This window comes from Hylobates moloch, unplaced genomic scaffold, assembly GCF_009828535.3.
Source record: "Hylobates moloch isolate HMO894 unplaced genomic scaffold, HMol_V3 SCAFFOLD_20, whole genome shotgun sequence".
Classification (NCBI taxonomy): domain Eukaryota; kingdom Metazoa; phylum Chordata; class Mammalia; order Primates; family Hylobatidae; genus Hylobates; species Hylobates moloch.
Window position 1 is genome coordinate 6,276,199 of NW_026652295.1, and position 17,972 is coordinate 6,294,170.

At 45.4% G+C, this 17,972-nt stretch overlaps 1 protein-coding gene across 1 annotated transcript in view; it reads left to right on the forward strand.

Annotated features, from left to right (window-relative positions):
• Window positions 1–17,590, forward strand: part of LY86 (lymphocyte antigen 86) — a 66,531-nt gene extending 48,941 nt beyond the window's left edge. Inside the window, exons 4-5 of the mRNA XM_032140411.2 lie at window positions 11,929–11,981; window positions 17,154–17,590. Of these exons, the coding sequence (XP_031996302.1) occupies window positions 11,929–11,981; window positions 17,154–17,237 (137 nt within the window). The 3' untranslated portion in view covers window positions 17,238–17,590. The remainder of the gene's footprint in view (window positions 1–11,928; window positions 11,982–17,153) is intronic.
• Window positions 17,591–17,972: the final 382 nt, after the last annotated feature.

A 17,972-nucleotide genomic window follows, 5' to 3' on the forward strand; every position in this document is an offset into this window, starting at 1 on the left:
CGACTACAGGCGCCCGCCATCATGCCCAGCTAATTTTTGTATGTTTAGTAGAGACAGGGTTTCACCTTGGTAGCCAGGATGGTCTGGATCTCCTGACCTTGTGATCAGCCCGCCCTGGCCTCCCAAAGTGCTGGGATTACAGGCGTGAGCCACCGCGCCTGGCCCCATACTGTTTTTTAAGGAATTCTAGAGCCCTGGGTTGTTTCTCTCCATCCTAAAATTCAAGCTTGTTTGTAAATAAGCCAACTGTGCTGCAACTGTGCTTTGACATCAGTGAATTCTTTATGTTCCTTGAGCCCAGCATACTATAAGGATGACCTAGGACCAGAAACACTTAATTTTCTAAGACAAGCTTATTTACTATTCCTTGACTGTTATGGAATTTCATAAATCCAGCTCAGTGACATACTTTGATGTAATAATAGTTTAGAAAGCTAATTAAGAAGGCCAACTCACGGCTCCCCCATATCACTCAATCGGATCCCAGAGCCGCTGCTGGTATTTGCGTTTTAAGAAACTAAACATCCCGAGAGGCCTGATGTGGGTGAGCCCGGAGCCCCCCAGTGTGAGGAACGCAGCCCTCTGTGATGTCTGTTTCGCTCTCCAGTGGCATTACTCTTTCCCAGGGTTGCCCAGGTTTCTGAGGATCAAGTCAATTTCTTCTCTTTGCTTCCATAATCATCTACTTCATTTCCATTTCTAGGAATCTAATCAGCCCACCAATTTATAAGTTGTATTTTGAATGTTGTATAAAGTATTTGTCCACAAAATTTAGGAATTGGTTGGTAAGTGGAACAAAAAAACTTAAATTCTTTTTGCTTTGCTGCTGGAAGTTTTCTGTCTCTCAGAGGGGGAACCTGGACAGCAGAGAAACAGGCCTTGCAGAGGGAATGCTGCTGAAAAAGTCGTTTTCCCTGCTAGGCCCTGCTTCCTCATCAATGACTAAATAGTCGGCACCATCCAGACAGTAGCTACTGGCCCCTGCAGCCATTAAGTACTAGGAGCATGGCCAGTCCAAAGTGAAATGTACAGAATACACACCAGATTTTGAAGACTTGGTACAAAGTATGAAAAAAATAATGTAAATATCTCATTAAGACTCTTTAGATTTGTTCCATGCTGAAACGGTAATATTTTCAATAAGTGGGTTAAACAAAATATATTACTAAATTAATTTCACTTATTTCCTCTTCCTTTTTTTGTGTAGTTACTAGAAAATGTTATGTTGCATGTATGGTTCACATTATATTTCTCTTGGCCAGTGCGGATCTAGAATTGCACTGTCCAATATGACAGCCATAAGTCATATGTGGCTATTTAAAGAATTTACATTTAAGTTAAATTAAAAATTCAGTGCACCAGTCCTACCAGCCATATTTCAAGCTCCTAATAGCCACACATGCCTGGTGGCTACTGTATTTGATGGTGTAGACACAGAACATTCCCATCTTTGTGGAATGTTCTATTGCACAGATCTGACCTAGTAGTATCTATACTGCTCTAAAGTATTTTTAACAGTCCATCCTGAGCTCATCTGTGAGTTCGTGTTAGAAATTCTACTCTCTGGCCCAGCCCTAAACTCAAGTACTTTCTGTTCTGCTCAAATCCTAGGTGACATCCGTGTCATGGTTCTGAAGGGCCCTTTGTGGAGAGCACAAATACAAACAAGCCACTACCCTTGTCCCTGCTCAGGCTCATCACCTGGTCCCTCCTTTCTTAATCCAAGACCGCTGTATTAGCTTTCTATAGCTGCTGTAACAAATCACCATAAACGTAGCCATTGACAACACCATCAATTGATTCTGTTATAGTCTGGATATCAGAAAGCTAGCACCACAGTATCATAGAATTGTGTTTCTTCTGGAGGCCCAGGGAGAGCTGGCTTTCTTGCCTTTTTCAGTTTCTAGAAGCTGCTGCGTTCCTCGGCCTGTGGTGGCATCACTCTACTCTCTGCTTCCATCTCCACCTGGCCTTCTCCTTCTGATCTCCTACCTCCCTCTTACAAGGACCTCTGTGATTACATTGGGCCCCCCTGGGCCACACAGGATAATCTCCCCATCTCAAAATCCTTAATTTAGTCACAACTGCAGAGTTCCTGTTGCCATATAAGGTAACATATTCACAGTTTCCGGGGATTATAACTTGGACCTCTTTTGGGGAGCCATTACTAGCCTGCACAACCCCCAACTGGAAACCCAGCATGCCTTGCTGAACTCTTGTGTGCCATGTGGAAAGGCCCAAAACTGTGTATAATATGGGAAAAACTCAAACTCCATAGGTTTCCAATCAAAATGCTTTCATAGAAGTCCAACAACTCTGAGAACTTCACAGAAAATGCACTTGCTCACAAATCTGAGGCAAGAGATGAGTCTTTCTGTTAGGAGATTGTATCATTGCTCCCAAGGGCTTGCCTTATTGAGCCATTACTGTCACTTTTCCCCCATAAAACCGCCACCTGCATGCCCTCTAATCAGAGGAGAAATAATTTGGCTAGGAGTCAATGACAGCCCATGTGTTGTGCCCATTCTTGGCAGAGAAAGATGGTAAGATGGCAAGGAGTCCTTCATCATGTTTGTCATGGAGAGAAAACCAGCTTCTATTAGGAATAAAAAGGGCAGGGAGAGGCCGGGTGCAGTGGCTCACACCTGTAATCCCAGCGCTTTGGGAGGCCGAGGGGCACAGAATGCTTGAGCTCAAGAATTCCAGACCAGCCTGGGCAACATAGAGAAACCCCATCTCTGGAAAAAAAAAAGTTAAAAAAAAAAAAAATGGGCAGGAGGGGGCAGGGATAGCCAGGTGCAGTGGCTATGCCTCTAATCCCAGAAGCTACAGAGGCTGAGGCAGGGAGGATTGCTTGAAGCTGGGAGTTTGAGACCAGCCTGGGCAACATAGGAAGACCCCCATCTCCAAAAAAAATTTAAAAATTAGCTGGGCATGGTGGTGTAGTCCCAGCTACTTGGGAGGCTGAGGCAGGAGGATCACTTGAGCCCAGGAATTTAAGGCTGTGGTGAGCTATGATCACACCATTGCACTCCAGCCATGGGCAACAGAGTGAGATTTCTCTCTAAAAACAAAAAAAAGAAAGAGAAAAAAAAAAAGAAAAGGATGGTAGAGATGAGTACATCCCTGAATCACTGCAGAGGCCTAAGGAGAGGACCATGAGTGAAGAAACCCAGGAAAAATTCTAATTTTATAAATGATTCATTACAAGTACACAGTGAATGTTTTCAAGTTGTAAATAACATTAAATTTCTCTAGGCAGTGAAAGGCCATAAAATAAAATCTCACATGCCTTGTCAAATGGACAGGGAAAGATATCAAAGTAGTTAGCTGGAAGCAAAACTAAGATAACTCATGTAGAGAAAAAGTCATCCAAACTCACATTATACAGTTATGAGTTCTAAAGTACAGTTGTGACTCCAAAAACACCACAGCAACTATTCCCAGAACATGCTGACCCTTCACACAGCCAATGGGGTGAGACCAAATGCTGGACATCCCCAAGAAACATTCAGAAATAAAGTTGAGCAAGTTCTAATTGTGGAGCAACAGAAATAATCATCCAACAAAAGGCCATTTGACTTGCCAAAGAGTCCCAAAGTTTTCAAATCCACTTTATTAGAGTTAACTTGATTTATTATAGGTTATTCCACTTATGCACTATTGGACACTTGTGCACTATTCAGGGACAGTAACTCTCCATCCAACTGAATGAAGAAAACAAAGACAGAGTTCACTGTGCCCCCCTCCTGCTTCCTCCAGTCCCTCTTTTCTAAAACTCACAGGTTTCCTCGCATACCCTGTTCCTCCCCTTGGAGTACAGCTGTGATCTTCACCTCCTGTCCCTGTCACTCAGCTCCTGTCTTCTCCCAGAGTGTGAGACTCAGAGAATTCAAAGAGATAATCCAGGGCATGAAAATTCTCCTTCCTGGTCTTTGGAATAAAAGTCAAGGAACAGGTTCCAGGGCATTCGGGTACCATTTCTGAACTAGGTGGTTCCATCACAAGAAACAGGTGCAAACGTATCAGCAGCCAGATGGCTAGGGCCACCACTAGCTCATCCGTGGCCTTGGTATACATTAGAAAAAGGGGCACCTTCTGCCAGGAAGTGTTTCTAGTTTGGGGTACCCCCAAGTAAAGCCAGGTTCAAGGACTTGGGGGTGGGTTGTACACTGGGCCGTGATGCCAGGAAGCAAGGGTGATGGGGAAAGCCAGTAAGACATGCATCAGGGAGCTGATTACCAGCACAGGGAGCTAGGGCTCCATCCCTCAGCAACCCCTGGGGAACTGCAGCGTGTGCCTCAGAATTGTCCTTCTCAGGGTCAGGAGGCTTCAGGAGTTCACATCCCTGCACTTCCCAGTTGCCCTTCATGGGCTTCTCTGAAGCAGGAAAGCATGCAGAGGGGCAGCCCCTTGACATGGAGTAACGTCAGAGGCCCTGCTGATGCCCACTCCAGCAGCCGGGATTCCACCAGGGGCTGAAAGGATGTGGCCCAGACCACTAAAAGCATATGCTGGTGGGATTCAGCCCAGTCCTGGGCTACAGGCCCTGACCCAATAGGGCACAGCTGGATTTCTGATCCCATTTAACCCTGAGCCAGGCACATTCTGTGCAACTGTATGGGGAGGACCAGCAGAACCCCCTCTGAAACAGAGCAGCCAAGCCTGCAGCACTGAGAGTCCCAGGAGGACCTCTCCAGGAGAGACACAAAGGACTCAGAGGCTCAGAGGATAAGAGTTGCATGGCCCGGGAGCTTGAGGAGCTGCCAAATTAGGACACACTGAAAAATAATACTAAAAAGTTACAATTAGGCCTGGCTTAGCCTGGAGCTTACCTACCCACACTGCCTGGAATCCATGGAAACCTGAAGAAACCTCCAGCCTTTAAGGCCCACTGGGACCTAGCTTCAGTGACATTCGCCCTGAAGGCAGTGGACACTCTTATCAGTCCCTACCCCAAGGCAAGTTTGTTATTACCTTAAATGAGAGCCCTAACCTACCAGCTCCAAGTCTTAGGGGAACAGTAAGGACTACATCCTCAAGGGTCAGAAACTGAAGAAAGCAAAGCTTCAGATCAGAGGGGATGGGATGAGAAGCAGTGCCTGGGCCTTCCCCATCTTTCAGATCTGGTTCTCTTGGGAAATACCCAGAGGCAAGGAGAGGAATAAAGACTGTATCCAGAGGTCACTAGAATAAAGCCATGCACTCCCTCCCTCCTCCTCCGGAGATGATGCTCTTGGTTGGTCTGGAACATCCTTCCCACCTTCCTCTTCGTCCTCTGGCCCCTCACCTTGTTCCTCCACGCACCAGATGCTATCACAGACTCTGAGCTTCCTCCCACTTTGCTCTTGGCCTCACCTGGAGGGGAGAGTGAGGGCTGCATCCTCCCAGGTTGACACTGCCTCCCTGCTTGCAGGTATCCCTTCCAGATACTGATTTCATCTCCTTTGGATATATATATATATATATACCCAGAAGTGGGATTGCTGAATCATATGGAAGTTCTATTTTTAATTTTTTGAGGAATCTCCACACTGTTTTCCACATTGTCTGTACTAACTTACATTCCCACCGACAGTGGGAATTTCTCACAGACTTAGTCACAGTAGCCAAGATGTAAAAACAACAGCGACAGATGAATAGATAAAGAAAATGTGGTCTATACACACAATGGAATATGATTCAGCCTTAAAAAAGAAATTCTGCCATTTGCAACAATGTGGACAAACTTGGAGGACATTATGCTCAATGAAATAAGGCAGACAAATATTGCATGATCTCACTTACATGTGGAATCCAAAACAAGTCAAACTCATAGTAAGAGTAGATGAGTGGTTGGCAGGGTCTAAGGAGCATGGGAAAAGAAGAGGTGGTGGTCGAAGGGTGCAAACTTGCAGTTAGAGGATGAGTAAGTTCTGGAGACCTAACGTACAGCACAGGGACTACTGCTGATCACAATGTATTGTGCATCGCTAGCAGAGTAGCTCTCAACTGTTCTCACTACACACAAACACACACGCACACACATAAGCATGCATACACACAAAAACGCACATACATTCACACACAAATGCATGCATGCACACAAACACACACATGCAGCCACACACACATGCACACAAACACACACACACGAAAGGTGACTATGTGAGGATATGTTAACCACGTTATACAACTTAAATATATACAATTTTTATTTGTCAATCATTTCTCAATATAACTGGGGCAAAAAAGAACACTGCCTCCCCTCTACCCTGCCCTGCTGGGCCCAGCAGGTGGGAAAGGGACTCAAAATGCTTGGTAAATGAATGAATGATTTTTTAAACAAAAATATTTGTTCTGGATATGCCAATTGGCCTAGTCATCATAATTATAACTTGAGTATTTTTATACTGTTGAGCGCCCTAAAAATGCTTAAGCATTAATGACATTTTATAATAAATTTGGGAAATTAGCAGGAATTCCAGCAAGATCCTAGCAAGGGCTAGGAAATGGGGAGAGGGTCGCCTAAAAGAGTTCATGCAGTCAGCAGGCTGCATCTGCACTGGTTATTGAGAACAAAAAGAGGCAGACAAAGACACAGGACCAGCCGGGTGCAGTGGCTCGGGCTTGTAATCCTAGCACCTTGGGAGGCCAAGGTGGGTGAATTGCTTGAGCTCAGGAGTTGGAGACCAGCCTGGACAACATGGCAAAACCCCATCTCTACAAAAAACTAGGCGTGTGGTGGCATGCACCTGTCGTCGCAGCTGCTCAGGAGGCTGAGGTGGGAGGATAGGAGGATCATCTGAACCTGGAAGATGGAGGTTGCAATGAACCAAGATTGCACAACCTGGGTGACAGAGCTAGACACTGTTTCAAAAAAAAAAAGAAAGACACAGGCCCTCATATCAAGTTGATGTCACCCAAAACCCTTGGGACCTTTTATTTCCACAATTTAAAGACCAATTTTCTCTTCAAAAAGACACTCAATGACAATCACCCAAAGATCTGGGTCAAAAAAAAAAAAGCTGATATTCAGAAATGACTTCAAGTGTTCAGAACCAGGGAGGTGAATTTCTTTAATCCACTGCACATTAAAAACTGATAGAGATTGCATATGAAAGGAACGGAAGAAATGGGTGCAAATATACTGGGGCTCTTTTTATAGTCCTGGAGTGTGAGAATGTTAATTAAAGGAATCTCAGAATTGGAGAGGATCTTAGAAAGGATGGAGTGAAAATTTAATTTTAGGTGTTGTTTTATCAGGTTAAAAAAAAAGACAATTTCATGAGTTACTTGCAGTTACCTCAAGAACTTTATGAGCCCCCATAAAAGCTCCAGTTGAAACTGTAAATTGTAAGAGACCAATTTAATGAAAACCTCTCAGCCCAGTGAAGGACCTCTTAGTGGTGAAGAACACAAATGAGCAAACCTGCGGGCATTAAATGAGCATAACAAAATGTTAGGTATCATTAGAGCGTTGTTCTTCAAAGAGTCATACTCATCCATTTTTTAAAACAAAAGTTTACAAACAGGCACAGACAGAACTTAAAAGTTACATACACTGGCTCAAGCAAGAAGCTCCAAAACCTAGTCTCACTGCATATTTCAGCATCCACCAAGTGAATGTCCATTCTGTTACTCTTTTTCACACCTGGGTAAATAATAATATAGTTAATAACTAATTGCCATTTCTACCCTTCCTGGGGACCACGTTCTGCTCAGCGGCTTTACATACAAGTTCTCCAGTCCTCTCAATGCTGTATGGGGAGGCATTAGTATTTCTATTTTGCAAGCACAAAAGCTGAGTTGCAGGATAGCTGAGCAAATTGCCCAACATTACTTAGCTAGTGAGTCAGAGAGCTGGGTCTCCAACCCACGTCTGTCTGCTTCCTAGGTCAAGTCATTTGCACTGTGCCACCATACAGCAATTTGTAGAAGCATAAAGCAGGTATAAAACATGCCCAAGGGAACCCAGCCAGATCAGACAGGGATGGCGCACCAGTCCTTGTTCTTGGACTCTGCTCCTGAGCCACGCAGTGTCCAAACCCTGACAGCCAGCAGGAGTGCTCTTGGCTTGTTCATGCCCGTAGCAGCCACATCCTGAGTTGCAAGCAGAAGACACCCAATCCAGCCAACAAAAGCAAAGGGAATTTCTTCAAAGGACATTTAGGAGTCACAGTATTGGCAAGAAAGCTGGAACACCAGGCAGAAAGTGGGCAGCTCTAGAGACTGATGAGTTCTGCTTCTCTCGCCAGAACAGATTGGGAAGGGGTCTCTTTGTCTCTCTGCTCTGATTTTCTTGGCTTGGGTCAGAGAGTATCTACTGGGAAAAAGATAACTACCAAAAAAGAAATCATGTTCCCGTAGCTGAACCACTGCAGTACATATCTGTTAGGGGCACAATTAGCATAGATTGCAATGCAAGGGGTGCGTCCTCAGGCTGGGCAAAGCACCAGCATGACAAATGAACCCCGGGCAGGCTGTCCCTCTGAACCCTCTGTATGTAACCACATATTAGTTACAGTGCCTATTATGTACTGCTCAGACAGGTTAAGTAACTTGCCCAATTAATAGAAAAAAGAGCTCAGATTCAAGCCCAGATAGTCTGACCCCTGGACATGTGCTCTTAGCCACGATGCTTAGAATACACAAAGTTTGCAGTGCTGGAGAATCACAGGGGAGGCAGTAATCACTGAGGGGCTGGGCAAGGCATCATCTTTCTTGCTGACTTCAACACTGATGTGGATGGCCCACCAAGCACCACGATGTCTCAGTTTTTTCACCCCCTTACTTCCAACAACCATTTCCATCTTTACACCTCAACCACCATCCCTCATGTCAACCCTGGATATCTTATAGCCTGTTAAAATGCACCATTTCTGAAATCTAAATGTCAAGCCCTCTGCCATGTGGCTTCCTTATATCCTGCCAGCTCACCAATTCTAGCACCTTGACTGCAATAATAGAAACTCCATTCTACTCACTTCCCCACTGTTACTATCAACAACTCTCTCCTGCCTTCACTTTCTTCCTTACCCTCCTTAGATTCTATGGTCTATTATTATAATCTTTTCCTTGCATCTAACCCAACAGCCTTGACTTTCTCTTCTTTTCATTCTTGTCCAGTGAGACTCCAATCCAACCATTGACCTTCAGTCATCGGAGCTACTGGATGTCTCTAAGAAAATATACATCTGGGCTGACTGGAGTATCTTTAAATTTATGGCCACAAACCTCAAACAAAGCACTCAACACTGCCTAGAAATCCTACTATATTTCTCAAGTAAATTTCTTCCCCACTGTCCATGAATATTGTATTCCTCCTTTTGCTACTCAACACAACACAGGCCCTCGCCATCTAGTGCCCCCTACCTGTCTGTGACCTTCACTGCAAAAATGAAAATAATCAGACAGGAGCCCCACTATTGGTTTACTGGCCCATCTACAAACATATCTACACCCGAACTCATTCTTCCCTGTTTTCTCTCCTGCAGTTGTGGGAGTTATATTCATGCTTCTCTCAAATGCAGGAGGGAGTGTTAATAGCCTTCCTTTCCACGTTCTTAAACCCTCGTGTCTTCAGTTATTCCCTGTTCTGCCTCTTCAGTCTCTCTTTCTACAAGATTATTCCCTTGGAACAACAAATATGGCACAGTATTTCCCATCTTGAACAAAGAAACAAGCCATTCTTAATACCACACTCTCCTTCAGTTATCTTTTTTTCTTTTGCTCCCTTTTATAACAAAACTCTTACTTCCTCACCTCCTTATCTCTCTTCAGTCCACTCCATTCAGGCATCTGTACTCATCTCTCCAGTGTTCTTGTCAAGGTCACCAAATGACCTTCATGTTGCCAAATCCACTGCACAGTTCTGTTCTCATCTTACTCAAACTCTCAGCAGCAGCATTCAGCATGGCTGGCAATACCCTCCTGTTTGAAAAACATTCAACTCCTGGCTTCCTTGATCCCTCACTCTCTGACTACCATCCACTCCACTGACCATTTCTTCTTAGTCTCCTTGGTTGGCTTCTCCTCAACCCAACCTCTGAATGTTGGAGGGCCTCAGGAGGTCCTGTCCTCTCCTCTGTTGATTAATTCTATCTCCTTGGGGTGAGGGAGGCATCTCATCCTGTCCCGTGGTTTAATCACCACATGTTAATAACTCTGATATTCATAGCTCCATTCTTGCCTTTTCCCTAAAATTCCAGACTTGTATAGCCAACTGCTTCCAAGGATTCTTATTAACCATCTCCCAGAAATAGAGCTCTTCAATCATCACACATACACACACACACACACACACACACACACACACACACACACACACACACACTCTTCCTCACCAGGCTTCCCTAATCTCAATAAATGGTACCCCCATCTATCCAGATGCTGAAACCAAAACCTTCCTGGCCCGCACTCTCTATACCCATTCATCAGTGGGTGCTATCACCCAACACAGCTGTGATCTTGTTCGTATTCTCTACCTCCACCACCACCACCCTTCACCAATCTATCATTTACCTTGGCCACAGAAGAGCCTTCAGGCTTCGCCTCTCCTCTGCATTGTCTACACAGCAGAATGTCTCTGCAAAACATAAATTAGCTATTTTGACATGACTTGTAACACATTTCCACTGCCTCTGGAATGAAATATGAACTCCCTACCATTTCCTGCAGGTCCTGAAATATCTGTCACCCCTCAATCTTTCCAAGCTCTTCTCAACACAGTTCCTCTTGTTCACTGTGCTTCAGCAGACTCATCTCCCTCTATCCTCCCAATTTCCTAAACCCTTTTCCACATCAAGGCCTCTGTCCTTATTTTGTTATTCTGAGATGATCTTCCCCCAGCTCTTTAAATGCTTGGCCCATTCTGCTCCTTCGGGACTTGGCTCAAATATTACCTCCTTACAGACGCCTCCATGACCTGCCACCCTGTGGAACATGGTGCCTCCCAGTTCCTGGCATTAGCAAGTATTCATGGAGTGCTTCCCAGCCATTGTTATTAGTGCTTTTTATTGATTACTTCTTTTAATTCCCCACCATCCTAGGAAGTAGGTACTGTTATTGTCATTATCTTACCCATCTTGAAAAAAAAAAAAACCAAGGAAACTGAGCCCAAAGAGATAACAACTGTCCACAGTCAACTAATCTTGGGACTTAACCCTGTGCAACCTGGATCCAGCCTGGCCCCTTCCCCACCACACCCTCCTGCCTCTCTCATATTACTTGGTGTCTCTTTCCAGCACTTGTTACAATCTGGATATCATCTTGTTTAGTTATTTCTGTATCATCATTGTCCTCAGGAGAATATGCATTAGTTCATTTTCATACTACTATGAAGAAACACCCAAGACTGGGTAATTTATAAAGAAAAAGAGGTTTAACAGACTCACAGTTCCAGAGGGCTGGGGAGGCCTCACAATCATGGTAGAAGGCAAAGGAGGAGCAAAGGCACATCTTACATGGCGGCAGGCAAAAGGGCGTGTGCAGGGGAACTGCCCTTTATAATACCATCAGATGTCATGAGACTTATTCACTATTACGAGAACAGCACAGGTAAATCCACCCCCATGATTCAGTTACCTCCCACTGGGTCACTCCCATGACGTGCAGGAATTATGGAAACTACAATTCAAGATGAGATTTGAGTGGGGACATAGCCAAACCATAACAGAATATAAGCAATGTGTGGACACAGACTTCTTTTTTTCATCCCAGGATCCCCAGGGCCTGCCACATGGAAGGTGCCCGTCCAATATTTGTGGCATGAATGAATAAGTGAATGAATGGTAGGTGTAGATCAGGGAATGAAAACATTTCTAGCAATAGTTGCTCTTATTTTGGTGCCAACAATTGTCACACATCTGTGTGACCACAGATCACATGAATGAATCTTTTTTTTTAAATGACTGAATAACATCATCTATGCTTTATATATTTTTTCAGAGCAGATTTACTATGCTGGGCCTGTCAATAATCCTGAATTTACTATTCCTCAGGTAAGATATTACTTAATTCCTGTATTAAATAGTTTGTTTCTTGAAGAAGAAGAAGGCTAGAAGAAGGAGGAGGGAAAGGAGGAGAAACCAAGAAAGAAGAGGAGGGGAAGGAAAGAATTAAACAGTTTAAAACTTGGCCGGGCACGGTGGCTCATGCCTGTAATCCCAGCACTTTGGGAGGCCGAGGCGGGCAGATCACGAGGTCAGGAGATCCAGACCATCCTGGCCAACATGGTGAAACCCCATCTCTACTAAAAATACAAAAAATTAGCCGGGCGTGGTGGTGGGTGCCTGTAGTCCCAGCTATTCAGGAGACTGAGGCAGGAGAATGGCGTGAACCTGGGAGGTGGAACTTGCAGTGAGCCCGAGCCTGCAGTAAGCCCAGATCGCGCCACTGCACTCCAGCCTGGGCGACAGAGCGAGACTCCCTCTCAAAAAAAAAAAAAAAAAAAAAAAAACTTATCCATAGGCCATCCCTGCAAAAACCCTTTCTTAATAAAACTGCTACTTCACAGTGGGCACTTGAAATTTCTTGACACACTGGCTTTGTCATTTTGGCATTTAATATTTTACATGTCAGTGAACCTTACGGAATCCTCGGAGTACAAACCTCCCACTGAGAGGGATGCCGGCGTCTTGTCCAGCAGGATTATGGCATTTGTGGGGTTCCATATGGCAGTGCTGCTGGGCTGTGTGGGCGGCACCATGCATGCGCTGGGACCGTGCTCGGGAGGCTGGCGGTTCAGAGAAAGGAAGATGCACAAGCCATGAAGGCGTGAAGGTCCTCCAGTTACTGTCCCTTCACTGTTACTCCTGAGCTGCCATTAAGTCAATAAAATGCCCACATCCTTAGCATTTGCTGCCAAAACTCACAGCTAAGAGTAGAGTTTTCCACTAATTCCTTTCTGTTCAAGATAATGTGACATTATTAAATGGCTCAATTTACATCACTCTGCTATAAGCAATAAATGTTCAATATGCTACCTCTCAGATAATTTTTTTTTTTTTGAGACAGTCTTGTTCTGTCTCCCAGGCTGGAGTGCAGAGGCATGATCTCAGCTCACTGCAACCTCCGCCTCCCGTGTTCAAGCTATTCTTCTGCCTCAGCCTCCCGAGTAGCTGGGACTACAGACACGTGCCATCACACCCAGCTAATGTTTGGATTTTTAGTAGAAACGGGGTTTCACCATATTGGCCAGGTTGGTCTCGAACTCCTGACCTCGTGATCCACCCACCTCGGCCTCCCAAAGTGCTGGGATTACAGGCCCCTCAGAGAATCTTATGGTGCAATATGAAAAGGATCACAGAAATGTGATTTTTTACAATGCATGCTGATGTGTTCAGTACATGTGAGATTTGGTTATGAGTATGTAATACATAGTGATCAAGTCAGCGTATTTAGGATGTCTATCACTGAATACATTTCTGTTAACTATAGTCACCCTACTCTGCTATCAAACACTGAATTTATGTCTTCTATTAACTATGTGTTTGTACCCTTCAACCCACTTCTCTTTATCCTCTCCCTCTCCTCCCCTCCCTCTCCACTCTGGTATCTATCTTTCCACTCTCTACCTCCATGTGATCATGTTTTTTAGCTCCCACAGATAATTGAGAATAAACAATATTTGTATTTGTGCCTGGCTTATTTCACTTAAGATAATGACCCCCAATTCCATCCATGTTGCCACAAATGACAAGATTTTATTCTTTTTTATGGCCATGTAGTATTCCATTGTGTATATACACCACATCTTCTTTATCCATTCATCCATACGTGGACACTTAGGTTGATTCCATGTCTTCGCTGTAGTCAATAGTGCTGCAATAGGCATGGGGGTGCAGTTACAAAAATGTAACCACTTTAAATAGTTTTGTTTATAACCTCATCCTTTCAGTTCTCCAAAACCTGTATTTGGCTGAAGAAAAAGGTCTCTTTCTCCATAAAGAATCTGTAACTTAGTTTCACCTCTGGGTTTGTTTCCTTTCTTTCCCAGCCTCTGCGTTTCTATGTCAGAGTGCCATCTTGCTACCATCTCAGATTTCCACTAGCACTGCTCTTGCAGCTGGGAAGTCTCCAGCCCTCTCCCTCTGGAAATCTCTAGAGTTTCCTCCTCAGGCCTTTCAGTAAAATATAAAAGTTTTGCAAGGAAGAAAAACTACACCTGTCTTCACTTCTAGTATGAGGGGCCTAAACTCTCCCAGAGAGTTCCATTTTTCTTTAAATCTTTGCTATTTGAATTGTTTTTCTTTCCCCTCCTCCCACTAGAGGCTGACTTAAAATTTACTAACAATTGACTTTCACTTTTGCATTGTTGGCTTATTTTTAAACCAGTTACCCAGCCACTGTTATAAGATAGAGGGGAAAATAGCTTCTTAAAGTCAGAAAAACCCTTTGAAAGAAAGTTGAGAGACCAGGCACAGTGCCTCATGCCTGTAACCCCAGCACTTTCGGAGGCCGAGGCAGACAGATCACTTGAGGTTGGGAGTTCAAGACCAGCCTGCCTAACATGGTGAAACCCCATCTCTACTAAAAATACAAAAATTAACCAGTCATGATGGCGCACGCCTGTAATCCCAGCCACTCGGGAGGCTGAGGCATGAGAATCGCTTGAACCCAAGAGGCAGAAGTTGCAGTGAGCCGAGATCACACCACTGCACTCCAGCCTGTGCAACAGAGGAAGACTCCATCTCAAAAAAAAAAAAAAGAAAAAGAAAAAAGGTTGACCAGATACGTAAAAAGCTTTATTTTAATCACCTACAGTGAGTGAAGGAAGTGCAGAACCTAAGTTCTTCAACCGCTGATGGTACTCAAGCAGATATTGCCCAGTGTGAGGGCATTGCATGTACAGCAGAGAGAGCTGGAGGCCTTAATCCCAAAATGGGCTCCCCACACCGGCTGCAGGTCAGCCGTGGCCAGCCCGCAATGCACAGAGGCTTTGCTTTCTTAATGTGGAACAGACACAGTTCAAAGACTTTTGGTTGTAAAAGACGTACCCCATATCCCCTCCTCTAGCTAAATCCTCCAGAGATGGGCTCTGGGCTAATGGCAGTTCCCATGTGGCCAAAAACGCTCCCACTCAGCGCTCAGTCTCCAGGGTCTTGGTACTGTTTTCCTTGGAACTCATCCAACCCCTTGGCCCGGATTGAAGTCCTACCTGCTGTCCTCTGTCTATGCCTCCTGTTTTCTGAATGAGAATTTAGGGGATCCTTTGGGCTCCCGAAGCACGTGGACAACAACTCGTACGCACAGCCTGACCCATGTATTGCCAAAGGCGCACCTACAAATTCCTATCTTACAAACTCTGTGCCCTCCTCAACAGCAGAAACGCTGCACTCAGTCCTTCCCTACCCTGGCCTCCTGGCCTCCCAGCACACACCTCCACCTGCCTCCAGCCTGGCACGCTTGCCTAAATACTCTTATCTCTTATACCAGAGTCTGTGATATCTATAATTCATCATCTAGAACCCCTTCCTTCAAATACAACAGCTCCTCTTAGACTCATAATGTAGTAATGAAAAATTCATGTGGTGTTCAATACATTTGTAGGTGTGTACCTAAATGCATATAGAGATTTTGAAGAAAAGTACATGAGGAGGAGGAGAAGGATGAAACACAATGAGATATAAATTTGAGCCGGTCTTTACTTATAATTAATTCTCTAACATTTGGACTGCTTTGGTTATATTCCGAACACTGTTTCTAAAATTACAGCTGCTCAATATTTGAAGAGTATGACTCATGGGAGCGTCTAGAATCATGGAATCACACCCAAGGCAGCATCCAGAGCACAGCCTGGTTCTCTTGAATGCAATTTCAGTGTTGGGGACTCCACTCTCTTTGGAAGCTCTGCTCATTGCTAGAAAGTTGCTCCCTTCTAACAAAAGCCACCTGTCATGCAGCTTCTCTCCGGTGGTCTCACCTACTCCTTCCCTCTTGCTTTATACAGATTAAACTCTTTCCTCCTTTGGGTGACAGGCAATTCAAAGATGTGTCAGCAGTCTCCTGGCCGCCTCTGCCACAATCCCTCTGCTCTGCTTGTGACCTTCCCACCACCCCAGAGCATTTTCCTCTCCAGATTCGTGTCTACAAACATATCACCTCTCTGTGGCTGCTGGGGTGCAGGGCTGGGGCGCTGGCAGCAAACAAAACCGGAATGGCTCTTCTACAGTCCTCATAGGACTTGGCTGCCAGGCGGCTTCTGTCAAGCTGACTGCAAAGGAAGGGAGACCTCCTCACAGCATTGCTGCCAGCAAGGACCCCCAAAGGCAGCCATTCTTTCTGTGAAGGGGCATTTTGGTTTTGTGCTGGTGAACTGTGCTCCCCGGGGTCATCTCTTAGCATACAAACCTTTCTCCCTCCAGTTGCTCAGGCCAGGAATCTTGCAGTCACCTTTAACCCATCTCTTTCTCTCCCACCCACTTGTGTTTCCTCAGCGGGTCCTATCGGCTGTTCTTTCAAAATCTCTCTGGCACCCAAAGCCTTCCCCCACCTCCACCTCTACTCCAAGTCATCTTCATCTCTCACCTGGATTCCTGCAATCGCCTCCCACCTGGGCTTTTCAGCGAGGCAGGCAGAGGGATCTTACTGACACAGCAGCCAGGGCAGGCCACCCTCTCCTGACCCCAGTTCCTTTCAGAGTGGAAGCTGATGTCCCCACCACAGCCTTTGAGGCCCTAAGAGTCTGGCCTCCTGTGTCGCCCTGACCTCACCCCCACATCTACCCCTCTCCCTTCAGCCCCACTGGCCTCCTTCTGCCCCTCTAAGGTGGGGGCCCCAGCCCATAGCAGCACTGCACCTTCTTGCATCTGCTTCAGGTCTTTGTCTGAAGGTCGTCATCTCAGCAGGGCCTCCCTTCACCACCCTGCTCAAAATTGCAGACCAGCACTCGCCTTGACCAACCCAGTGCTTCCGTCCACTCCCTTCCTGCATGAGTTTTCCCCATGACATGAGCACCTGACACACCATACACAGTCACATATCAGAAGGGTGGTCTGTCTCCCCCACAGATGCTGTAAGCTCCGCAGGGCAGGGGTTGGCTTGTCTTGTTCTACGTTATCCGCAACGTCCAGAACAGCACCCAGCACATAGAAGGTTCTCTGTAAATATTTGTTAAATGGTTAATTGTACTGTGGGTCACACATCTAATACTTGACCTGTGCCCCTGGCAGGGAGAATACCAGGTTTTGCTGGAACTGTATACTGAAAAACGGTCCATCGTGGCCTGCGCCAATGCTACTATCACGTGCTCCTGACCGTGGCCTTAGCAAAAATCACAGCCAGCTTCATCTCGTGGGACCTCCAAGCTCCTCTGACTGAACCTACTGCGGGAGGAGAAGCAGCCGATGACAGAGAGAGGCTCTACAAAGAAGACCCCCAAAGAGTGCAGCTGCTCATTTTAGCCCCACGACCAGATATCCCCAGACTCCGCAGATGTAATCAAGTCCCCGAATGTATCTGTTTCTAAGGAGCCTCTTGGCAGTCCTTAAGCAGTCTTGAGGGTCCGTCCTTTTTCTCTAATTGGTCGCCTCCCACCAGACTCACCTGCTTTTCAGCTTTTTAGGAGTGCTTCCTCGCAGTTACCAAGAATAAAGAAAGCTGGCCACCATCGTTCATTGTGGTTTTGTTCAAAGAATCATACTACAATGCTGTAGTTAAAAAGTCATTTCCTCCAGATACAGTGCCGGATGCTGGTGCAGCATAAGCAGTTCCAAGAAATTCAGGAGGGTGACAGCCTGGTTAAAATTAGAGCGCTGGGAAAATGTGCCATTGCTTCTCCTGGGCAGGCCCACCCTTGTACCATGAGGGCCGAGAAGCTGATGCAACCTCATGAAGAGGGACATCATACTCTTGCTTATCCAAACATTCATTTCACCTTCATCCCTCAAAGCATGATTATACTTGACCTCAGCACATACTGGCGTTCATTACCGCATTCATTAATTAATGCAAGGAATGACTCCCGAACACTTAACGTGTATCAGGCACTG